Source organism: Hyla sarda, chromosome 5 (assembly GCF_029499605.1).
Source record: "Hyla sarda isolate aHylSar1 chromosome 5, aHylSar1.hap1, whole genome shotgun sequence".
In the NCBI taxonomy this organism is placed as follows: Eukaryota; Metazoa; Chordata; class Amphibia; order Anura; family Hylidae; genus Hyla; species Hyla sarda.
The window spans coordinates 89462568-89489162 of NC_079193.1; the positions used below are offsets into that span (position 1 = coordinate 89462568).

At 44.2% G+C, this 26595-nt stretch overlaps 1 protein-coding gene across 1 annotated transcript in view; it reads left to right on the forward strand.

The window, feature by feature from the left end:
* The window catches only part of PLEKHA8 (pleckstrin homology domain containing A8), a 48883-nt gene that overhangs the window by 898 nt on the left and 21390 nt on the right, over positions 1 to 26595 (forward strand). The window contains exons 2-6 of the mRNA XM_056519907.1: positions 12694 to 12810; positions 17899 to 18054; positions 23326 to 23450; positions 23961 to 24119; positions 25135 to 25175. Coding sequence (XP_056375882.1) covers positions 12694 to 12810; positions 17899 to 18054; positions 23326 to 23450; positions 23961 to 24119; positions 25135 to 25175 — 598 coding nt within the window. The remainder of the gene's footprint in view (positions 1 to 12693; positions 12811 to 17898; positions 18055 to 23325; positions 23451 to 23960; positions 24120 to 25134; positions 25176 to 26595) is intronic.

Here is a 26595-nt window from a genome sequence, read left to right on the forward strand (position 1 = left end):
TACCATGCAACAGCCACCAAACAGTTCTGTGGACTGGCACAATGATACTCTGCGCCTGGCATAGATTGGTAAAAAGTTGTAACCGCTGGTGCGGTACAGTGGTCCCTCAAGTTACAATATTAATTGGTTCCAGGACGACCATTGTATGTTGAAACCATTGTATGTTGAGACCAGAACTCTATGGAAACCTGGTAATTGGTTCTGAAGCCACCAAAATGTCATCCAAAAATAGGAAAAGGTGAGGATTAAAGAAAAATAATTAGATAACTAATATAGATAAAGCAAATCCTTACATATAAAAGTAAGAAAGATCTGCTGGGAGCTGTAAATTACGGTCTGTTTCAGTGTTTCCCAACCAGGGTGGCTCCAGCTGTTGCAAAACTACAACTCCCAGCATGACCGGACAGCCGTTGGCTGTCCGGGCATGCTGGGAGTTGTAGTTTTGCAACAGCTGGGGGCACCCTGCTTGGGAAACACTGGTCTATGTAGAGGACAGGAGCTTCTTCAGGGTCCTGTACAGTACATGCAATGTCCTGAAAAAGTAACATGGAGCCGCCCTTACCTGGTGTCCAAAGGAGCAGGTAACCCTGGTACAGGTAAAGAGTACAGAACATGTAATACCTCCCTGTACTGTAGGGGGCGCTACCAGACACCAGTCAGTGCATACGCTTCAGTAATACAGGTAAAGAGTACAGAACATGTAATACCTCCCTGTACTGTAGGGGGCACTACCAGACACCAGTCAGTGCATACGCTTCAGTAATACAGGTAAAGAGTACAGAACATGTAATACCTCCCTGTACTGTAGGGGGCGCTACCAGACATCAGTCAGTGCATGCACTTCAGGAATACAGGGGTTTTAGCAGTGACATGTCCATTCTGATTGGTCGGCTCTTCCAGCCATTGACACGTTTCTCAAATTTCATAGCATTGTATGTTGAGTCTGGTTTCAAGTTACAATGGTCCAGAAAAAAACCACTGTAAGTTGAAACTATTGTATGTTGAGGCCATTGTACTTTGAGGGATCACTGTATTTGTTACCATATTGTTGCCACTTTGTACAGTAAATTTCTCTGAGTAACCATGCCCTCTTTCTCAAAGCTGAACAGTTAATCAGTGGTGTTACGTATGGACATATCTTTGAACAATGGGGGAGATTTATCAAAGTATTTAGACTGGTTTTTCCCGTCTAAAATTGTCGCATAGAAAGTCGCAGTCTAAATATGTAAGCACAGAGAGTATCCGTTCGGCACTGCAGATTCACAACTGCTGGAGGTACATGGACTAGGGCGCGTAGTTGGTTCTTGATTCTAAAGTGTAGGTGGTGCTCAGGTTCGTAGCAGTGGTCAACAGGTTCCCAATGTTCATATGCAGCAAAGAAATGAATGAAAGCCGGCCACTCACCAATTAGTTCTATCTTCAAGCTTTTATTGCAGCAGCATAATGCTCACATAGTAGACGGGGGTATACAAAGGGAAGAGCAGGGGGGTACAGAGGCGACAAGCTCCGTTTCGCACTCTCAAGTGCTTCGTCCGGCCATAGGCGACAAGCTCCGTTTCGCACACTCAAGTGCTTCGTCCGGCCATATGGCGAAACGGAGCTTGTCGCCTCTGTACCCCCCTGCTCTTCCTTTTGTATACCCCCGTCTACTATGTGAGTATTATGCTGCTGCAATAAAAGCTTGAAGAAAGAACTACCGTATTTATCGGCGTCTAACACGCATTTTTTTAGGCTAAAATTTTTAGCCTAAAGTCTATCTGCGTGTTATACGCCGATAAGCCGCTGCAGTTCATTGATTTAAAGCGAGCGCTTTAAATCAATAAACTGCAGCAGCTTTTGCAGGTGCAGAGACCACCAGCGCTGCCGGCTTCTCTGCTCCTGGCTGTCCTGGGGTCTAGAGCCCTGCTGCCGCCGCTTCTCTCCCCCTGGCTATCGGCGCCGCTGTCCCATTGCCTCCCCCATCCCTGGTTTTATAATTACCTGTTGCCGGGGTGGGGTCCGCGATGCTTCTGGCTCCGGTGTGGTGTCTCCTGCGTCGTTGCTATGCGCTGCGCAATGACGAGTGACGTCGCGTTGAAGACATAGCATAGCATAGCAACGACACAGGAGACGCCACACCGGAGCCAGAAGCATCGCGGACCCCCACCCCGGCAACAGGTAATTATAAAACCGGGGATGGGGGAGGGAATGTGTCAGCCGCACCGATAGCCAGGGGGAGAGAAGCGGCGGCAGCAGGGCTCTAGACCCCAGGAAAGGCAGGGATAGAAAAGCGGGCAGCGACGGCCTCTCTCCCCCTGCCTTTCCTGGGGGCTTCTGCGGGGTCAGAAACAGTGTATCGGGGTATACACAGGCACACACACGCACCCTCATTTTACCAAGGATATTTGGGTAGAAAACTTTTTTAACTCAAACATCCTTGGTAAAATGAGGGTGCGTGTTATAGGCCGAAGCGTGGTATACCCCGATAAATACGGTAATTGGTGAGTGGCCGGCCTTCCTTCATTTCTTTGCTGCATATGAGCAGTCTAAATACTTGCGACTTTTTTTGCAACTTTTTCTTTAGAGGATTTTTAGAAGATGATGCATTCTAGTCTATTTTAGATGGAAAAATGCATTGGTGCTGAATTTATCAATAGCGACTTTTCGGCGAAAAATCGCATCGACCAAAAGTACGCTGAAATGTCAGACCATACTGAAACAGGTTTAAATACAGTCTAAACCTTAGATCCCAAAGTCCGTGCGCAGAATTTATCTAGAGCCGTGCGACTTTTGATAAATTAGGCGCACAATAGACCAGCCTAACCCTCTGTAGTTTGGTCTATATTGATGCGGGAAGTAGACAACTTTGATAAATTCCCTACAATGTGTAGTAAGTACTGGGGTAGGACCTACCCCAATACTTACTACAGGTATTCTTCTTCCTAAGGGCCCCAATAATTGTAATTGTGAAAAATAAAATTTTCAGTTCCACAGTCAGTCTGTGGCTTATGCATCTCTAATAAACCTATGTGAAATTAGCCAAATTGTAGCCATAATAACTTGGATGCGATTTGCTGCTGTGAGACACATGTCGCTATGTATCTCTAGCCTTATAGTTATAGGCAGTGAACTGGGAGAATTATAACATTTAACAAGATCATGAGAGGTACTATTTTTAAATGAACACTCTCAAAAAAACAAAAAACAAAATACTTTGGGAATGTTGAAGAGACATATCAAAAGTTTGATCGGTGGTTGCCAGAGTGTTCAGACCCCGACCGATCGCTGGAACTAGCTGGGAAAGGTGTTCTCTCTTGGCTCTGTGCCACTTGAGAGTATGTTCACACTGCGGAATCCCCTCGAAATTCCGCTTGCGGAATAGTAAAAGTCCGCACAGTTAACGGTAGCATCTGTGTGAATTGAGTCTTCCGTTCACACTGCGGAATTTTAGCGGCGGACAATTCCGCCGCTGAAGTTGTTCCGCGCAAAGAAAGAACATGTTAATTCTTTGCATGGAAGTCCGCGAGCACTGCATAGCCGTCAATGGTGATGGCGCAGTGCCGCGCAGTCCTACCGCCGCTACCGGCTGCCAGGCTTAATCTCCGATTGCTGAATTCTGCGAGCGGAGATTCCGTTCACACTCCGTAGTGTGACCATACCCTGACTGAGACAAACTTATAATGTAAGTCTATAGGGTTGACTTGGTTGCCGATACAGAAAACGGGGAGCGAAACGCTTAGCCCCATGCTTTCCCCCCAGAAATTCCGCCCTCCGCCCCTGCTTGTTCTAGTGATTGGTGAGGATCTGAGCACAAAAACCCCGACTGATCAAAACTTTTGACATCTCTAAGGCTTTAAAAAAAAATTTAATGCCACAGGTCCACTTTAGAGGGGCTATCCAAGAATAGAAAAACAGAGCAATTTTTTTTTACAAAACACGCGGCCCGACACATCGCCGAGGGGGGTCCTGAGACCCCCCATGTCGGCGATCACAGAAAATCGCATGTCAATTCAGTCTCTGGTGACCCGATCGCCCAGAAAATAGGGATGATCGGTGCTGTCAGTGACAGCCCTGATCATCCTGAGGGATAGGAGCGAGGTTGCAGTGCTGCGATCTCCTCCTATCCCCTGGGCATGCTGGGAGTTGTAGTTTTGCAACATCTGGAGGGTCACAGTTTGGAGACCACTGCCCAGGCATGCTGGGAGTTGTAGTTCTGTAATATCCATTCAGATTTAGGAATTTTCATGAAATTTTTGAAAATTGATGCTCTACTTTGAAGCCCTCTAAATTTTTTTCAAAAAGCAAAAATATGTCCATTTTATGAGGCCAACATGAAGTGAACATAAAATTTATTGGGAATATCCATTTTCCTTACAAGTAGAGAGCTTCAAAGTTAGAAAAATGCTAAATTTTCAAAATTTTCATGACATTTTTTTAGATTTTTTTTCACCAAAAAGGATGCAAGTAACGCCGAAAATTTACTACCAAAATAAAGTAGAATATGTCACGAAAAAACAATCTCAGATACAGAATATTCTGTAAAAACGTTTTCGAGTTATTAATTCGTAAAGCGACGGTGGTCAGAATTGCGAAAAAGGGCTCAGTCCTTAAGGTGAAAAAGGGCTGCGTCCTTAAGGGGTTAAAGGGGTACTCCCGTGGAAAACTTTTTTTTTAATCAACTGGTGCCAGAAAGTTAAACAAATTTGTAAATGACTTCTATTAAAAAATCTTAATCCTTCCAGTACTTTTTAGGGGCTGTATACTACAGAGGAAATGTTTTTCTTTTATGTCACGACCACAGTGCTCTCTGCTGACCTCTGCTGTCCATTTTAGGAACTGTCCAGAGCAGCATATGTTTGCTATGGGGATTTTCTCCTGCTCTGGATAGTTCCTAAAATGGACAGCAGAGGTCAGCAGAGAGCACTGTGGTCGTCACATATGAGAAATCCAATAAGAAAAACATTTCCTCTGTAGTATACAGCCCCTAAAAGTACTGGAAGGATTAAGATTTTTTAATAGAAGTGATTTACAAATCTGTTTAACCTTCTGGCACCAGTTGATTTAAAAAAAATATTTATGTCACTTTAAAAAGGAAACATGGTGTTTATACAAACAGAAGTTTTTCCAGCATAGTTGGCTTATGTTATGGAGAATATGGCAGGTGTCCTTGTCCCGTCACTCGGTCATACACTGCAGTGCACACTTACTGATGCCCTGGATAACCTACTGGCTCTATCTCTCTCTGCTTGTTACCACAATTACAGGCAGGGTGGTGCCTCCGTTTTCCCAGGAGTTTGTTTCTTCATATAGCTTAGATCTTAAGACAAGAAGTTCTTCAGTTCTCATGGACACAAACCCATAAGTCAGCTCTACTATCATGAATATTCAGTCATTTGTGCCCGTCAGTAAACGTTCTACCACCAATGGCAAAGGCGTTGCTTGTCTTTTTGGTTCTGCTATAAAAGTCTGAATTTATTGTAAGGGGTACGCTGCTCTTTAATATATATTTTTAAGGGCCATGTTCACACAAATAGGATTTTGCTAAAAACTGTTTTGGGACAATTTATGTAACCAAAAATGGCATGAAAATGCCAAGAATTGAAATGCAAATAATATAAGGGCAGAATTCTAAGACAGGTACTGTAATCTGCTGAAGGGGTCTGAGGCAGGTATGGTTTTTTAAGGCTGGAATACCCATTTAAAGGGGTACTCCGGTGGAAAACTTTTTATTTTTTATTTTTTTTTATCAACTGGTGCCAGAAAGTTAAACAGATTTGTAAATTACTTCTATTAAAAAAATCTTAATCCTTCCAGTACTTATTGGTTGCTGAATACTACAGAGGAAATTAATTCTTTTCTTTTTGGAACACAGAGCTCTCTGCTGACATCTTGAGCACAGTGCTCTCTGCTGACATCTCTGTCCATTTTAGGAACTGTCCAGAGCAGCATATGTGGATTTTCTCCTACTCTGGACAGTTCTTAAAATAGACAGAGATGTCAGCAGAGAGCACTGTGTTCCAAAAAGAAAAGAATTTCCTCTGTAGTATTCAGCAGCTAATAAGTACTGAAAGGATAAAGATTTTTTAATAGAAGCAATTTACTGGCACCAGTTGAATAAAAAGGGGTGGATTGGGGATAAATGAATTTTGGCCTCAGTACTCCATTTGATTGGTCAATGTCTGAGTGTTCAGACAAGTGCCTGGCACACGCTTCTCTGCCCACTCATTCTAGTGATTGTCAGGAGACCAGAACACTTAGACCTTGACTGATCAAAATTCTTCATGTGTCTATGCTACATGTTAAAAGTTACATATGCTGTGTAATGAAAACATAACTGGTATGTGGGATCTATTTTTGAACCGATATCAACAAATCCTTACATATCCCTCTTCGGGGTCAGTCAAATTTTTGTTGGGGTTCTTGTGTTTTTGACAGTATCAATGATTCTAAATACCAACCTGTTCTTGCTGTCATAACCCCTTGATTACAAGTTAAATACAGTGATCCCTCAACTTACAATGGCCTCAACATACAATAGTTTCAACATACAATGTTTTTTTCTGGACCATCGTAACTTGAAACCAGACTCAACATACAATGCTATAGACAGCCCAGATTTGTGATACCTGTCACAACTGGAGGAACTGACCAATCAGAATGGGCATTTTACTGGTAAATCACCTCTATTACTGCCGTACATGCACTGACTGGTGTCGGGTAGCGCCCCCTACAGTACAGGGAGGAATTACAAGTTCCATACTACTCCTTACCTGTGCCAGGATTAGCTGCTCCTTTGGACACCAAGTATGGTTGGCTCCATTTGGGACACTGTGTGTACTGTATAGGACCCTGAAGAAGCTCCTGTCCTCTACATAAACCATTGTTTCCCAACCAGGGTGCCTCCAGCTGTTGCAAAACTACAACTCCCAGCATGCCCGGACAGCCAACGGCTGTCCGGGCATGCTGGAAGTTGTAGTTTTGCAACAGCTGGAGGCACCCTGGTTGGGAAACACTGACACAGACCGTGATTTACAGCTCCCAGCAGATCTTTCTTACTTTTATATGTAAGGATTTGCTTTATCTATATTAGTTATCTTCTTATTTTTCTTTAATTCTCACTTTTTCCTATTTTTGGATGACATTTTGGTGGCTTCAGAACCAATTACCAGGTTTCCATAGAGTTCTGGTCTCAACATACAATGGTTTCAACATACAATGGTCGTCCTGGAACCAATTAATATTGTAACTTGAGGGACCACTGTATATTTCCTCATTACACTGAACTAGAGAAGGGAAGACCTGGCAAAAAACATGAAAAGTAGTTTTTTTCTGTTTTTCGAAATATGTTCTTTGAAAACATAAAATGCAGTTTATGATTATAAAAGAGCATATTTCGAAAAAAAGAAAAAAACTACTTTTCATGTTTTTTGCCAGGCCTTCCCATCTCTAGTTCCGTGTAATGAGGAAATATACAGCGGTAACTAAATGATTTTCAGTTGTAAAGTTACTCCACCCTGCATAGTAATCTGCTAACAAATATGGGGTAACATACAAGATGGTGTCATAATGGTTTGTTACTGAGCCGCTGTGTAGCCTTGGCCTGCAGCCTGTCCCTGCATGCGTCATAGTCTCCTCAAACCTGCCTCTCAGGACACGTAGGTTGTGTAAGCCATGTTCTTTCTTGTCCCCGCACGTTTCCTTCTCAATTCTACCCCGGAGCTTCTTCATATCTTCTGCAGTCTTCAGATTGCTTGAATGGGAGGGTCACCACACAATCCCTAGTATCACTGGGTAAAATGTATTGTTATGCCAGGTAGAACGTGTTGTAACGTCTTTACAGTGATGATGTATCAGGAGCCCTTTTCTATGATAACCGTATCCCATTGCAATAAAGCCATATAGCCTCCTGGGTACAAATTTGTGATTACCTGCGTTGGTCTGGACGCGCGCCCCCGCGCAGGCTCCGGGGCTGGACGCGTGCCCAGATGCAGGCTCCGGGGCTGGACGTGCGCCCCCATGCAGGCTCCGGGGCTGGACACGTGCCCCCGCGCAGGGTTCTGGGCTGGACGCGTGCCCCCGCGCAGGGTCCGGGGCTGGACGCGCGCAGGGTTTGGGGCTGGACTGCTGCCGAAATTCAAATATTAAGTCACTGTTTCCCAACCAGCTTTTGGCTGTCCAGGCATGCTGGGAGTTGTAGTTTTGCAATGGTCCTAAGTAATAATAGGGCCGCGGCGGAAAACATAAAAAGCCTAATGCTCACCTTGCCCTGGTCCCCCTAGGTCTGCACAGATCCTGTTCTCCTCTGTGCAGCCCCGATATCTTTTTCTGTGCTCGCAATAATCAGCTTGTCCCAGGACCTTTCCTGCTCGGCCAGTCAACGCAGCGCTGACATGTGTCAGGCCAGTGATTGGCTGTGCAGGAAGGTCCTGTAAGTCCCATAAGACACCAGTGGGCATCCAGGAAAACGGGGTCTGCGGCAGATGTACAGGGTACCAGGCCTAGGTAAGCATCAGGGTTTTTATTATAATTCCCCCATGCATCGACACAACATTAATGGGGGTGATGTGACATGGGGGGGGGGGGGTTTGATGTGACATTGGGGGATTGACATGAAATGGGGTGTTGTGAAATGAGGGTGGGGGATAGACGTGAAATTGGGGAAATTGGACATAAAATTTCGAATCAAATTTTTCTCAAATCATGCAGGCCTAAAAGCTGGCTTGTGCGCTGAGCCACATAAAGAACCCCTTTCACTCTGATGGACTGGGCTGACCAGGAATAACATTGGCTTCCCCTGGTGTTGTCCGCTCATGACTAGGGGTTCCAGCAACCAGATTTAATAGGAGGAGAAAATTCTATAGTTCTGACAACAAACAAGTCACATGTGGTGGTTCCTGCTGGCTATAAAAATGGAAATGCAAAATGTTGGTGCCCCCCAGTAATCTGATGTAGAAAATACCTGTTTTTAAAGGGAATCTGTCAACAATTTTAACTCTGATATAAAAGACAGGAGAAGTGCGGTATCATATCTGGATTCAACTTGAGAAAAAACTGACATGGTCGCTCATCTACAACATACACCTTGATCTAAGGCCTCTCAGTAACATTTAGTGTACCTTATGATCATGAAGTGCAAGCCATGACCACTAGCCATGTCATGGCCACCTTTAAGTAGTGGGTCCCTAGCATAAAATTATCATATTTGGGCCTTGGGTTTCAGTCTTGTAACCTACATGAACAAAAAAAAATCGTCCTTCAAAAATGTCTGCCACTGTCGTTGCTGTTACAACAAGTGCCTAGAAGGTGGCCCTTTTTGCATTAAATGCCCAGAGTGCCCCCTATTAAATTTTAAAATCAACTGGTGCCAAAAAGTTTAACAGATTTGTAAGTTACTTCTATTTAAAAATCTTAAAGGGGTACTCCGGCCCTGAGACATCTTATCCCCTGCCCAACGGCGGGACCCCCGCAATCTTGTGTTCGCCACCCATCTGTTTGAGCTGTCACGCCCCCTCCCGTAGACTTGCATAGCAGGGGCAGAGGTGATGTCACACGGGGGCGGAGTCGTGACGTCACCATACTCCGGCCGCGTGGTCACCACCCGGCTGTTTGTGATCTGGCACAGCGGCGTGCAGCTCAAACAGGTGGGGGTCCCCAGTGGCAGAACCCCCGCGGTGAGACATCTTATCCCCTATCGTTTGGATAGGGGATAAGATGTTTCAGGGCCTGAGTACCCCTTTAATCCTTCCAGTACATATCAGCCTTTGTATGCTCCTGAGGAGGTTGTATAGTTCTTTTCAGTCCGACCACAATGCTCTCTACTGACACCTCTGTCTCCAGAGCAGGAACAGATCCCCATAACAAACCTCTCCTTCTCCGGATAGTTCCTGACATGGACAGAGGTGTCAGCAGAGAGCACTGTGGTCAGACTGGAAAGAACTATACAACTTCCTGTGGAGCATACAGCAGCTGATAAGTACTGGAAGGATTAAGATTTACATTATCTGTTTAACTTTCTGGCACCAGTTGATTAGGAAAAAATTGTTTTCCACCGGAGTACCCCTTTAAGCACTTCCCCAGCCCCTCAACTAAGTGACAGGTCTAGAGGTCTTCTGATTGGACAGTAGATTGGCTATCACTCAGTTATGAGAAGGAAGCGCTCAATGCAGAGAGAACTAGGCACTTAAGTGAGAAAACCCCGCCTCCTAGGCACTTACCATAGTGGTACCCAGGACATTAAAATGGATGAGCAGAAAGCAATGTTTATTTTCATTCCATTCCCTGACCTCTTTATAGTGCTGCCAGCAGTTTTGGGGGCTCAACGTGGCTTACTGGTTCCCTTTATTGTTTTTCAACAACAAATAAAAACCAGTGGCATAAGAACCACACAAGTTTGCTCCATCCAACAAATTCTGGTTTTAGAGCCAGTGACCGTTCCAGGGCAGTACATGGATATATAAAAATAAAGTATATATATATTTTTTTATAATTTTTTTTTTTCAATTCCATTTTACAAAAAAATCTCATAGACCATTCATAGAATAACAAAAAATATGCTTATCCCCCCCCCCCATCCAACCCCCCCTCCCACACCCACCCTGAGCCGAGGAGAGAAAAAATAAATAAAAAAAAATGTAAATAAAAAAAATACATACAAACTTTTTGTCATGTTACCATTGCTGCTAAAGGAAGTAGGTAATCAGATCTTCTTACATTCCTTACATCCGTTCCCATGTTTTTTGAAAAAGTTTCCTCTTTTTTTTTTTTTTTTTTTTTTTTTTTTTTTAGATCTTCCAACTTTTCATATTTTTTAACTTTTTCCATCAGCGCCATCCACTGTTTTAGGTTCGGCACGTCCTCGGCAAACCATGTGGTCATAATTAAATGTTTGCCCAAAATGCAGTACCTGGCAAATTTATTGAAAAATACTTTTTTTTTTTTTTGCTGTTCATAAAGAGTCAAAAAGCCATAAAGAATTACAGAAATGAAGACTGTGTTGTGGTTTATCACTTGTGTACAGCACAGTACTTCCCCATACAAAGTGCTTCATACTCCGGGGACTGATATATAAAAGCGCACTGGAGTGGATGGCAAAACAGCAGTCGCACATAGGGGAACCATAAGGGTGTGTTCACACATGCAAAAGCTGTGTGGTTTTTAGAAACTGCACTAATTTCCACATCAAAAAACAAATTGTGTCAATTAAAAAAACATAATTACATTGACTTCAGAGGGGAACTGCTGGAAAAAGAAGTCCTTTCTTTCCACACGGTTTTGCTCTGAAGTTCCCTTTGAAATAAATGGGGGCCTCAGGGATTGCACTTTTGCGCTAACAGACTGCACATAGGCAGGGTTCTCCTTGTGTGAACATACCCTTTTAGTTCCCACCTTTTCAAGTAGAAGAACTGTTGTTTTATTGTAAATGATGGTAAATTTGACAAAAACCAAAGACAAGGCACTATTACGCCCCAGTGTTGTGCAGACCTGACATATGACCTCTAAAGACTATGGGATCTTATTGTTGCTCCCTGTGTTCACAACGGTGTTTCTTCTCGGATTCATAAGAACAAACATATTATGAAGTATTTCAGAGTTATACTGCACTAGAAGCCCTGGGGAGAACATGATGCCTCACTGAGACAGTACAGTGACCCCCCCCCCCCCCCCCACCCTACGATGGCCCCGACATACCATCATTTCAACATACGATGGCCTCTCAGAGGCCATCGCATGTTGAAGGCAGCATCAAGATACGATGCTTTTGTATGTCGGGGCCATCGCATAAACGGCTATCCGGCAGCACAGACTGCTTCAGCTGCCACCGGATAGCCGTTTACGGTACCCCCGTGATCTCCGGTGACGATCACTTACCTGTCCTCGGGGCTCCGGCGCGTCCTCTTCAGGATCCCTTGCATCGTCAGCGCTCTCCATCGTCGTCATCGCGTCGCTGCACACGCCGTCCCATCATCCAATAGGAGCGTCGTGCGTAACGACGTGATGGCGGCGACGGAGAGCGAGAATGCCGGGGAAGCAGAGGCCTTGCCGGGGACGCGTCGACAGCAATGTAGGGTGACATCCAGGGCAGCGGTGATGGTCCGGAGTGGCAGGGACACGGGATTATAACTTCCAATACCAGTGGTCTTCAACCTACGGACCTCCAGATGTTGCAAAACTACAACTCCTGGCATGCTGGGTGTTGTAGTTTTGTAACATCTGGAGGTCCGCAGGTTGTAGACCACTGTCCTATACTTTACATTGCACAGATCCCTCAACATACGATGGTTTCAACAAACGATGGTCCGTTTAAGATTACATATATATATGCATATATGTATATAACATACATGCATATAACACTTACTGCCATGCTGGGTCTCTTCAGTGGAGCTGAGCCGCAGTAACCCAGCATGATCCTTACAGTGTGCTGAGATGTCTGTTTCCGACTTTGTTCTTTGTTTGTGGGCACCACAGCCCTGGCAAACATTGATGACCTATTCTGAGGAAGGACCCATACAATACATTTTGCCCAGAAAACCTTGTAACTTCTTATCAATACTGATGCAAGGTTGACTAACATGAAGATCACATTTATATAGATTTAGCCATCACCCCCCCCCCCCCCCCCTCACTTATACTTATGGTGTGTTTTTGATCTTTTATTGTACTGCTTTGGTTTCTTTAGCATTAATGACAAGTCTTTCTCATGATTTCTTCTAGGGTGGCAGCCAAGATGGTTTCTTCTTTGTGGAGGAGTTCTTTCTTATTATGACTCGAGGGAAGATGCATGGAAGGGCTGTAAGGGAAGCATCCAGATGGCGGTTTGTGAAATTCAAGGTACATTTCTGGAAAGGCAAAGTTCTATAAAATTGATTCTTTTGACCTGGAAGGGAGAGTCAGTCAGCTTCAGAAAATGTAGTACGTACCGTATATACTCGAGTATAAGCCGACCCGAATATAAGCCGAGGCCCCTAATTTCACCCCAAAAACCCAGGAAAAGTTATTGACTCAACTATAAGCCTAGGATGGGAAATACATCATCCCCCCCCCTGTCATCATATAGACCCCCGTCATTAACAACCTCATCATCATCACCCTGTCATCATCCCCCCCCCTTCATCATTACCTTGTCATCACCCCCCCTTCATCATCACCGCCTGTCATCATCCCCCCCTTCATCATCACCGCCTGTCATCATCATCCCCCTGTCATCATCCCACACCCCCCCCTTCATCATCACCACCTGTCATCAGCCCCCCCCCTTCATCATCACCGCTTGTCAATGTCCGATTTAACAGTGGTCTTCAACCTGCGGACCTCCAGATGTTCCAAAACTACAACTCCCATCATGCCTGGACATCCATCGGCTGTCCGGGCATGCTGGGAGTTGTAGTTTTGAAACATCTGGAGGTCCGCAGGTTGAAGACCACTGCAGCCATGGTCATCATCCAGACCCCCCCCCCCCACCCCCTTTAGTTTTGTACTCGCCTTCGCTCGGCGGGACGTTAGGGTGAGCTGGTCCGGGCCATCTGTGCTGCAGGGACCGTCCGGTGGGAGGGATAGTTGTTCCGGGCTGTCCATCTTCACCGGGGGGGGCCTCTTCTCCGCGCTTCGGGTCCGGAATAGAGACGTTTCCCTGACGACTACGCACAGGGACGTTGCTCATGAACATCCCTGTCCGTCGTCGTCAAGGCAACGTGACTATTCCGGAGCCGGGCGCGGAGAAGAGGCCCCCCCAGTGAAGATGGACAGCCCGGAACGACTATCCCTCCACAGGACGGTCCCTGAAGCACAGATGGCCCGGACCAGCGCACTCGAGCGTCCTGCCGAGCGGAGGTGAGTACAAAACTAAAGGGGGTGAGGAGGGGGGGGCTGGATGATGTCGAAGGCCGCAGTGGTTTTCAACCTGCTGACCTCCAGATATTTCAAAACTACAACTCCCAGCATGCCGGACAGCCGATGGCTGCCCGGGCTTGCTGGGAGTTGTAGTTTTGAAACATCTGGAGGTCCGCAGGTTGAAGACCACTGAGGGCGGAGAGTTCAATCGAGTATAAGCCGAAGGTGGTGTTTTCAGCACGAAAAATTGTGCTGAAAAACTCAGTTTATACTCTAGTATATACGGTATTACTTGGCTGCCATTGACGTAGTTCAGGACTGAGTTTGTCAGAGCTGGAGACACTCCCGAAGCAGTTCATCTAATGTATTGTGATGTCCACAGGACCAGACTTTATCTCTATGAGACAACCCCTTTATGACATTCATTAATGATATTATTATTCTCCAGTTATGTTAGGTGCCAGATGCTCCATATAACAGGATATAGATACATTCTATATCTATGGGGTCTAGTTTCAGGGGACAATAAGCTTAGGCTGCTTTCACACTATGAGCATTCATCCGTTATTAAATGTCCGTTTTCTGTGTAAAAATGGACGTTTAATAACGGATGAAATAAAGGGTGCTAACGACTGAATAAATATTCATCCGTGAAGACATACATCCCTCATGTATGGCCAAACACCTCTGCCTACAGACTCCCACAGCCGGGACTACCACTGCTCCCATCATGGAACAGACTTGTTTCCATAATGGGAGTAGAAATTCCCTGGCTGCGGGAGTCTGCAGACAGCTGGGGAGGCTACATTAGTGCTTGTAATACTACCCCCATCATGGAACAGACTCTGTTCCATGATGGGGGTTGTAGTACAGGGGCTGAGGGATTGATCGCACCGGGTTTCACTTCTGAGACCCGATGCGATCCGAAGTTATTAAGCAGGGGAGTGGGCGGCATGCTCCACAACCCTGCGATGTATTGTGTGTTTTAACTCTCATTTTTGAATCCCCCGCGGGGAGCCCTGAATGGCCGGTACTGAGGAGCCAATCAGGGCTCTCAGCGAGAGATTGAAAAATGAACTTTGGGATTACCATATCTATATTAAAAGCTCTGTGGGGGGCAAGATATATAGCGCTGCAGAGGGGGCAGATATATAGCCTATATATCTAGCCCCCCAGCAGCGCATTAGATAGGACCCCCGCCTGCGCATTAAATATATACCCCTTGCCGGTGCATTAAATATATACCCCCGCAGTGCGTGTGTATGCTTCTATATACATATGCCACTGCAACGCTATATGTGAAAAGCATTCTAGCAGCAGCATCGGCCGCCCGATGCTGCTGATAGAATTACTTTTCATACATAGTGCTGTAGTGGCATATGTATATAGAAGCGCTGTGGGGGGCAGATAACGCTATTTGTCTGCCCCCCACAGCTCTTCTATATACATATCCCCTACCACCGTATGAATGAAAAGTATTTCTATTAGCAGCGCATAGAGCCAGCTCCCGGCACTATGTGCTGCTAATAGAAATACCTTTCATTCATATGGCGGCAGGGGTATATGTATATAGATGCCTTGGGGGGGGGGGGCAGAAATATAGCATTATCTGCCCCCCCAGTGCTTCTACATACATATACCTCTGCTGCCATATGAATGAAAGGTATTTCTATTAGCAGCGCATAGTGGCGGGAGCCGGCTCTATGCGCTGCTAATAGAAATACTTTTCATTCATACGGCGGTAGGGGCATATAGAAGAGCTGCGAGGGCACATATACATGTGCTGCGGGGGTATATATTTAATGCGCCGGCGGGGGTATATATTTAATGCGCAGGCGGGGGTCATATCTAATGCGCTGCTGGGGGGCTAGATATATAGGCTCTGCAGCGCTATATATCTTGCCCCCCACAGTGCTTTTTGGCCCCTGCTACTCTCAAAGTTCATTTTTCAATCTCTCACTGAGAGCCCTGATTGGCTCCTCAGTATCGGCCATTCAGGGCTCCCCGCGGGGGATTCAAAAATGGAAGTTAAAACGCACTGATACATCGCAGGGTTGCGGACCATGCAGCCCGCTCCCCTGCTTAATAACTTTTGATTGCATCGGGTCTCAGAAGTGAAACCTGGTGCGATCAATCCCTCAGCCCCTGTACTACAACCCCCATTATGGAACAGACTCTGTCTGCTGATGTCACCTCTTCTGAGCATGCTCAGAAATAATAACGAATATAATAAACTGTGTGCATACGAATGACATAAAGGCTCATCCGTCAGCCATAGACTTCAATGTTAAAAATAACGGCCGTTAATTTACCCGTTTCTTGTGACGGAAGAAAAATTAGTGCATGTGCCGTTATTTCTTCCGTCCCAACTAACGGCCGTTATTCATGATGGGCTATAACGGGTCATAAAGGATAATCAAAAAATCCCATAGACTTTAATGGGATTGTTTAACGGACGTTTACCAGGGCTTTTCTAACGGACGTTTGTAACGGATGAATTTTTATAGTGTGAAAGCAGCCTTAGACGTTATTTTCATGACTTTATTTTAGAGCTTTAAGGGTATGTTCACACATACAGTATTCTGTGCAGATTTGCAACTGCAGATTAGAAGCTGTGCTCAGTCATTTAGTTTACATTCAAATCTGAAGCAGAAAATCCTGTGCATCAAATCTGTGTACGTGTGAATGTACCCTAAAGGGGAATTCCAGCTTTATACATCTTATCCTCTATCCAAAGGATAAGGGGATAAGATGTATAAAGCCAGAATACCCCTTTTAAGCTTTAACTTGTTTTTATACCCTTATTTTTACTGAAAAAAACATGTCTTTCCCTAGAGATGCAGATTAATTGGAGTCTGAAGGCCGATCGTCCCCAGGAGCCACTATAAAGGGTTTATTGTTAACGTTCAGAAACATACAGACAAATAGAGTTTAATTTCTTCATTCTTGTCTAATATGTGAAACCCCGTTTGTTCTAAAGTAAAGCTCTAGTAAATTTTGGTCTTATAGAGCAGTTCTTTATTCTGAAAAATAGGTTGTCTTGTAAAGTTACCAACTCTTTAAATCGGACCTGTCAGCAGGAAAGCAATAATCTAAATAAGCCCATGATTAGATAGGACTGGTCATCATGATTCTGGGCATACATGTTTTATGTCCATAGACCTTTCCAGCTCTGAGATATAGGCCTTCATGTTGTTATGCAAAAGAGCCCCAAGTGCCAAGGGGGCGTCCCCAGTGTGGCAATCGCCCAGCTAATTCCAGCTTATGTCCTCTTTATCTAGTGGCTGTCGGTCAAACAGAGAAGGGGGCTGGGGGTTCCAGTGATAAAACATTGGCTGGACTTGGATCTGGGCTCTTGCCGTGCCTGGGAACCCTGGGCACTTGGACCTCATTTGCATATTAACAAAAGGTCCTATATTTCACAGATGAAGAGGACTATTGAAAATAAATCATAGGCTTACATTCACACCTGTGTTTCCTACTGGCAGAGTCACTTTAACAAAAGCACCATACATATAAACCATAGAGTTATCTTCTATCATACTGAAAAGTCTGTCCAGTAATGGTTATTTGTTTGTAGAGTGAGGTAAATAGAGATGAGTGAAGTTAGAGTGATTCGATTCGTCATAAACTTCTCGGCTCGGCAGTTGCTGAATTTAGCCTTCATAAATGAGTTCAGCTTTCAGGTGCTCCGGTGGGCTGGAGACTGTCTTCTACGACTGCATCCACCTTTTCCAGCCCACCGGAGCACCTGAAAGCTGAACTAATTTATGCAGGCTAAAGTCATCAACTGCTGAGCCGAGAAGTTCGTGACTAATCAAATCACTGTAACTTCGCTCCTCTCTAGAGGTAAATAAGGCAGCCACTACAGCACCGCAGGGGAGTCATCTAGTTTTCCTAGACTCTTGAAGAAAAAAAATCGGTTATGCAATGATACTCCCTGCCCCCGACCGAATACCTCCATGCTGTTTAAGTCTCTAAGAGATGTGACTGGTGTCCCTGGACTGACTTTTTTTCTCTTTTTTCACAATGATTTATAATATATCATATAAATGACACATAATACCTTGTCTAATTCGACATTCACAGTACATGCCACCGACAACACCAGGATGGATCTAGCAATTCCAGGGGAGCAGTACTTCTATCTGAAAGCCAGGACGGCAGCAGAGCGACAACAGTGGCTTGTTGCATTGGGCTCTGCAAAAGCCTGCATAACAGACATCAGGACAAAGAAAGAGAAAGGTAAGGGTATGGTAAAATATATCATATAGTACTTAAAGGGTTAAAGGGGTTGTCCAGTAAAAGACCACTTATCCCCTATCCACAGGATCAAAAAAAAGAAAATTCAGTAAAATTGTGTTTGGAGAATTAAGATTGTGCTTCAGGTGTGTACATTTCCATTGTCACCTTTAGGGTCTATTCACACGTACAGTATTCTGCACAGATTTGATGCTGTGTTCAGTTTACATTGAAATCTGCAGCAGAAAATCCTGCGCATCAAATCTGCTCAGAATACTGTACATGTGAATAGACCCTTAAAGACATTGGGGGAGATTTATCAAAACCTGTGCAGAGGAAAAGTTGCCCAGTTGCGCATAGCAACCAATCAGATAGCTTCTTTCATTTTTAACAAGGCCTCTGCAAAATGAAAGAAGCAATCTGATTGGTTGCTATGGGCAACTGGGCAACTTTTCCTTTGCACAAATTTTGATAAATCTCCCCCATTGTGTCTACAATGAGAGCAAATAGTCTGTATATTTTAGTTACTGACATTAGCAAGAAATACAAGCCCTATATTTTCCTTATATTATTATATACCGTAACTTATCTAGCGCACAATAGGCCATTATTAGCGAATGGTGAAGGTGCTGTTGTGTATGCCTTGGGTATTCCTATTGTTGTTGTGGCATGCATCTGATGTCTCTGATAGCCTACATTTCCCATGATGCCTTTGCTTGGCAAGCACAATATCGTGGTAATCAATTCCGATAACTTGCTTAACATTTAACAGCTAAATAAAAGAGAACTCCTTCTGGAAGTCTGGATTATGTTTAAAGGTACGTTTACATGTACAGGATCTGCTGCATATTTTGTGCAGCTAATTTTGCTACCCATTGAAGTCAATGGGTAACAAAATATGCATAAAAAATACGCAGGTGTGCGTTCCCTAAATGTGTGTTTTACCTCCTAATAATAACCTGCAACAGGATTCAAATACAGTGATCCCTCAACTTACAATGGCCTCAACATACAATAGTTTCAACATACAATTGTCTTTTCTGGACCATTGTAAGTTGAAACCAGACTCAACATACAATGTACAGACAGTCCTGATCTGTGAAACATGTCAATCCCTGGAAGAACTGACCAATCCAAATGGGCATTCATTGGTTACTAAAATGCATGCACTGACTGGTATCTGGTAGCACCCCCTACAGTACAGGGAGGTATTCGATGTTCTGTACTACTCTTTACCTGTATTACTGAAGTGCATGCACTGACTGGTGTCTGGTAGCGCCCCCTACAGTTCAGAGAGGTATTACATGTTCTGTACTCTTTACCTGTACCAGGGTTAGCTGCTTCTTTGGACACCAGGTAAGGGCGGCTGCATGTTACTTTGTTGGGACTTTGTTACTTTGTTAGGACATTGCGTGCACTGTACAGGACCCCCGAAGAAGCTCCTGTCCTCTACATAGACCAGTGTTTCCCAAGCAGGGTGCCCCCAGCTGTTGCAAAACTACAACTCCCAGCATGCCAGGACAGCCGGAGGCTCCCTGCTTGGGAAACACTGACATAGACAGTGATTACAGCTTCCAGCAGATCTTTATTACTTTTATATGGAAGGATTTTCTTTATCTTTATTAGTTATCTACTTATTTATCTTTAATCCTAACTTTTTCCTATTTTTGGATGACATTTTGGTGCCTTTAGAACTAATTACCAGGTTTCCATAGAGTTATGGTCTCAACATACAATGGTTTCAACATACAATGGTTGTCCTGGAACCAATTAATATTGTAACTTGAGGGACTACTGTATATCTATATGAATATATAAGACATTCAGACTGTATGGAATCAGTGCCAGATCTTTGTTGTGCTGAAGATATAAACAGGACATGATGGGGACCATGACATCAGGGACACAGTTCAGTTAAACGGTCTATTGATTTTCACCTGTCTAGAGCCTTTTGGATTCCTCTTTTCTAGTGTAAAAAATACTTGCTATCATATATGCAGGATACTGTGTGAATGCTTTAAAGGGGTGCTCCGCTGCACAGCATTTGGAACAAACTGTTCCGAATGCTGGAGCTGGCGCCGGGAGCTCGTGACGTTGAAGTCCCACCCCCTTCATGCCGTCACGCCTCGCCCCCTCAATGCAAGTCTATGGGAGGGGGCGTGACAGCCATCACGCCCCCTCCCCTAGACTTGGATTGAGGGGGCGGGCGGGACATCTTGAGGGGGTGGGTCTATGACGTCACGAGCTCCCGGCGTCGACTCCAGCGTTCGGAACAGTTTGTTCCAAAGGCTGAGCAGCAGGGTACCCCTTTAAAACAAGCTCATATTTATTCTTCGTTTTGTTCACTCTGTGTGGCTGCCAAATGTTGACAATCATGTTACAGTAGAATAAAAATGTCCCTGAGAGCTGAGAGAAGCACACAGTTGGGGGCTTCTCTCCACGGTAGATTCTGTAGTTAGTCTATAGGGACCATCTATTGCCATGAAATGGGATTGCAGCGAGCCAAAAGGAAAGCATTCGGCCTCGTTCCCCTCTTAACTCGTTCTAAGGATAGGTGGGGGTCTGAGCACCCAGACCCCAACTGTTAAAAACATTTGACGTCTCTGTAACATTCAGTTTAAAAAACCAAATATACTTTTTTGTGCGCTTTTAAATTCTGCACAAAAACATTTATGTTGCTACGCTTGCTTTATAGGAGTAGAAAAGTTGCACCTTTTTGTACAAGCCCTTATTTGCACAAATGCAACTCTTTGCCCTTTTATACTACTCAATTTATTATTATTATTATTTTTTATATATAAAGTGGGCATAAGATTTATTACAATATAGGCCAGCGCCCACAGCGAACTAAATGTTCTTAGTGCTTTTTTCACGCTGCGGGGGTCGATCACGCCCATCATGACGTCACAGCCACGCCCTCTCAATGCAAATCTATGGGAGGGGGCGTGATGGTAGTCACGCCCCCTCCCATAGACTTGCATTGATGGGGCATGGGCGTGGCTGAACGCCGCAGCGCGAAAACAGGGTTTGGACTATTTAGTTCCAGATGCTGGCCAGTGAAATACCCCTGTAAGTGCTTTTAGCTTGGAGCCCCAGCATAAATGTAATGAAACAATATTGGTACTTGGTACTTATGGACAGTCATTCTGTATATTTTAGTCCTTGATGGAAGCCAATACCCAGCAGTAATCATTCTGAGGTATACACAGACAGTATATTTATCCTGCTGTTACACATGACACTGGAGAAGCTTAGGATTCCTACCCGCTTGCTGCATGTGTTCGCTGTCACATCTGTTTCTTCAGATTACACGTTTTAATCAGATTACATCTCTAGGTTGGTGACCTGCCACCTCCTCAAAGCATGTGATTCCGATCATATCCTATCGTAACATTCTGTAGCTGCTGATGTCATATTTTATTGTGTTTTCTCTACTTCGCTGATGGGGTATAAACCTGAGCAGCCATGCTTTCCTAAGGCTGCATTCACACCACGTTTTTGCAGTTCCCGTATACGTTTTCAATTTGAAAACCGTACGGAGCCATATTGAAAACCGTATGCATTGATTGACTCTCCATTGAAAACCGTATGCCAAAAGATGCATCAGGTTTTGTCTGTTTTGCATCCTGTACGGTTTTGTCAGTTTTTTTTCCCGTACCCAAAACGTTTTTAGGTCCGGGTGAAAAACTGTATTAAACCATATATGTTTTTTTTTTTAGCATGGGAGTCAATGGGAACCGTACAGAACCGTATGTGCATACAGTTCCATCCGGTTTTCGCCAAACGTTTTTAAAGCATAATGCATAGTCAAGGCAGGAGTGGTGGCATCAACATAGATGGTAGGCCACCCCTGACGCCCATGATTGGCTACTGTCACACTTCATGAAGGGCATTGTTGTGCTGAAAATATAAACAGGACATGATGGGGACCATGACATCAGGGACACAGTTCAGGTCTATTGATTTTCACCTGTCTAGAGCCTTTTGGATTCCTCTTTTGCAGGCTACTGTGTGAATGCTTTAAAGGGGTACTCCGCTGCTCAGACTTTGGAACAAACTGTTCGGAACGCTGGAGCTGGCGCCAGGGGCTCGTGATGCTAAAGCCCCACCCCCTTCATGCCGTCACGCCTCGTCCCCTGAATGCAAGTCTATGGGAGGGGGCGTGACAGCTGTCACACCCCCTCCCATAGACTTGCATTCAGGGGGCGGGACATCTTGAAGGGGTGGGTCTATGACGTCACGAGCTCCCGGCGTCGACTCCAGCGTCATGGGAGTCAATGGGAACCGTACAGAACCGTATGTGCATACGGTTCCATCCGGTTTTCACCATATGGTTTTTGACTTTGCACAGGTTTTTTATTGGAATTTCAATCAAACAAGTGAAACTTTATTCAAAATGGAGTGAAAAGTTTCTTTAAAAACGAATGCAACCGGCCTTCATTTTTCAAACCGTATACGGTTTTTAACTGTATACGGGTTGAAATTTGTACACACGTTTTGATACAGTTTAGTCAGGTTTTGAGGAATCCGTTTTTCATCAAAAACCTGATACGGGTGTATGTATGAATGCACCCTAACCCGGTATCACACTCTTTTGACACTTTATATGATTACTGCTTCTATGATACTGATTAAAGTTGCATGATGTTTGTATTTGGTTGGTCTGAATTTATTCAGTTACATTGCACAAAATCTAGTCTGTGTTCTGATCTCTACAATATGAGGAATCACTGAGCGTATGACCACCAGCACTGGGTACATTAGAGGGGACAGTCTGTGAGGAAATCAAAAGAACATCGGGGGGTGGGGTCGGGGTTGGCCCATAGGAGCAATCTCTACGGCCAGGAACCTTTTTTTTTAAAGGATTTCAGTTCAACGTGTACAGTCATTGTGACTTAATATATTCTGTATAGGGGAGATTTATCAAAACCAGTGCAGAGGAAAAGTTGCTCAGTTGCCCATAGCAACCAATCAGCTCGCTTCTTTCATTTTTAACAAGGTCTCTGCAAAATGAAAGAAGCGATCTGATTGGTTGCTATGGGCAACTGAGCAACTTTTGCTTTGCACAGGTTTTGATAAATCTCCCCCTATATTGATATTTCTTTGTCAGGATAATACAAGAAAAATCATAACTGGGTTTCTGCTATGGCCTTTTGTCTCATTAGATAATAATAATTAAAATTAATATTATTATTATTACTACTACTACAAATAATAATATTAATGTTATCTATTCATGAAAGTTTTTTTTTTTTTTTTTTTTCCTTTTCACAGAGTTTAGTGACAGCACGGAAACGCTTAAAACAAAGATGTCTGAATTAAGGCTGTATTGTGATATATTGGTCCAGCAAGTAAATAAGACCAAAGACACAACTATTATAGGTGCATCTGATTCTCAGGTATGTACGACTAAACCAGACTTCTTTTATTCGTTCAGGGGAACCACGACTAGTCCAGGTTTGCTATCTGTCTTTGCTGGCAGTGGTAGAATGGCCTTCTTTTAATAAGTAACTACAGCTGTAATCCAACCATTCTGAACTATTGTCTTGATAACCGTCTGTTTGTAAAAGTCACATGCAGTGATTGCTACTATATCCAAGCGAGTAAGTCACATGTAACCTTTCCAAGCTCATAAAGAATCGCTTTGTGTGTAGCAAAATGAACTTTGTATCATTCTAGCAGCGACCTAAAACTCCTCATTATTCTTTCAAGAGGTTCTGCAGCAGCTTTTGTGCTTAACATATAATATACCCCTGCAATCAATTTAAAATAAAAATATGGAAAGGAACCTCTGTGTTCCTGTGACTATTCATTGCTTGCATTGGGTAATCTATACATTAAGTTCCTCTTTGATATAGTGTATAAAGAGGCACTTTGTAACAGGTAATGTGTTTTTGCTGTTGTATTAGGAGGAACTTGATATGGGAGCCCTTCTGAAGTCGACATGTAATACCTTCCTGCAAACCCTGGAAGAGTGCATGCAGATTGCAAACAACACCTTCACGTCTCGCCTCATGTATGCTACACCCCCAGGATCCCCTCATCTCTCCGCCCTATTCCCTAACAAGGTATCGTCTGACAGCTAACACACCCGCATTAGTCATGAGCTGTGAGGATAACCTCATGTGAAGGTCACAGGCATGGCATTATTTGTCATAACCTGAACCTAAAATGACAAGAAACAAAAATAAATAAATGTGAGCACATCCTCAAAAGAGAGATAAATAAATGTCCCTTTCCCAATAAAACCATATTTTTTCATACAAAACAAAAACCGCCCAAACCTATACATACCAGGCATTGCCACGTTCGTAATGAGAATGTTATTTATCCCGCTTGGTGAATGCCGTAATAGCTTGTCAGAGGTATTACCACTTAAAGAGACACCTGCCAGATGTGAAAAATTGGACCCGGTTATTAAGGTAAAAACAGGCAATATCCTGAAAGGACATCTGCAGCAAAAGACAACTTATCCCCTATCCACAGGATAAGGGATAAGTGTCTGATCGCGGGGGTCCAACCACTGGGACCCCCTGCGATCTCCTAAACGAGTGTTCCATATTGCTGCTCTATGTGAGCTCTCTGAGGTAGATGGTACGCCCCCTCCCCATACCGTTCTATTGGAGAGGAGAGGAGACACAAATGCTGTCTCCCGGCCTGTCCCATAGAGATACATGGAGGAGGCGGGTCGGCCGCGAAGCCACGCTGCGGCCGGCAGGCCTCCTGCACGGGAGAGCCGCAGGAGAGCTGTGGCCCCATGCAGGAGATCGCGGGGGGTTCCAGCAGTCGGACCCCCCCCGCGATCAAACACTGGGGATAGGGGATAAGTTGTCTTTTGCTGCATATGTCCTTTAAGGGGTTAATGCAGCAGATTTTGCAGTTTGACTCTTTCTGAATAGAGTGAAATCATCATATACTTAAACATAACCCAATCAGTAGAGCAAATTCTGGCCTTTTGTCACCTAGCCTTATATTCTAAAAGCTTCTCGCTTCTACTAAGTAAATAGGGGTGTAGTAGTCCATGTAGCTGACATTCTTATCAGAAATGAGGTCCAGATTTGATTTATATTTTTATCATTTAAGGTTCGTCGTTCTACCTTGTCCAGTCAGATTTCAGCACAAAGGTAAGTGTCATTCTTAGTTTTCCTTCCTTATCAATTACTCCCTCGTGATTTCTATAATGATCCTTTTGGATGTGCCTACATACCACCTAGGGCCCTTATTATTGGCAATATAACTTATTAAAATCTTCTTTATTTACAAGGGAAATCATCATCTATTAATACCTTTCTGCCCCTTCTTATCTTCCTTTATCGGGGACTGCTAGGGTTTTTATTTTTTTCAGGAGAGGTTCGGGGCGAGGTTGCCCATTTCGGGGCAAGTTCTCTGCATTAATTAGAAAGGGAATCTGGATGAAGGATAGGTTACAGGCGAGGTCGCCCTTTTTGGGCAGTAGCTCCCTATTTAGGTAGGTAGGGTCAATTCCTAGGGTCTGTATAGGGTTAGTTCTATCACCGATTTATACCCTGTTTTCCCCTCTGTCTCAGGCCCTTTATTGTTATGATTATTATTTTTCAGTAATCCGCCTACTTATCTTTGTGAGTGTATATGTCCTATACTATACTTTACAACTATATATCCCTGCTTCCCTTAATTAATTAATGCTTTTCCAGCAGGTACCCCATTTTCCAATCCATAGGCCCTTTTAATATCCATCCCCTCCCTCTGCACAACATTGTGGCTGTAATCCCGACAATACTGTGGCTAGATAGGTGCACATAGTTATTTAGGGGGAGATTTATCAAAACCCGTCTAAAGGAAAAGCTGCTGAGAATAGAGGGACCATGACCTTTAGACCTTTCCTCCTGTATATTACATGGTGCTTTTTGCCAATCGGCAGCGCAGGCGCACTGGCTCTATTGGCTGATTGCCTTTCTGGCATTCCGAGAGGGGCGGTGCTAGTACGTTCTTGGCACCCTTTTAGACATTTAATCCAAAGTGGTAGAACTTCTAATCCTGGTGTCAGAAGGAGAGGAGACCTCGAATTCCAGGATCCCTCTCTTTTTCCCTCAGGATATCAACACAATATTCACAGAATCTGAGTGACTAGTCTTCAATTGTACCATGCAGCCATATCATTGATACCAGTTTATCCCACTATTTGGGCCCCCTGATGAAGCATTATTGCGAGCAACAATACTACTGGTGGCCTGTCTGGGCCATCTGGAGCCTGTTTGCCACATATGTGGACCCTCATATAATCATTGCTCTGAACACTTCCTTTCAGCTTGGTCAGTACAGCAAGTAGTTTGTCTAAAAAGCTATCTTGCTTCTCTCAATGCTATTCTGTGTCCTCTCATAGACTGTCCACTGGGTATAATGTATATATTTGAGTGCATTTAGAGGCATGTCTAGCAGTCAGTGATCTCTTACCAGTAGGTACGCTGCCCAAAAGTAGCCTCTGAGAACCATTTTATAGGACACTGGGGAAGAATTTTAGACTGCCTTGTGGCAAGATCCAGTGTCTAATGAGACCACATTTGT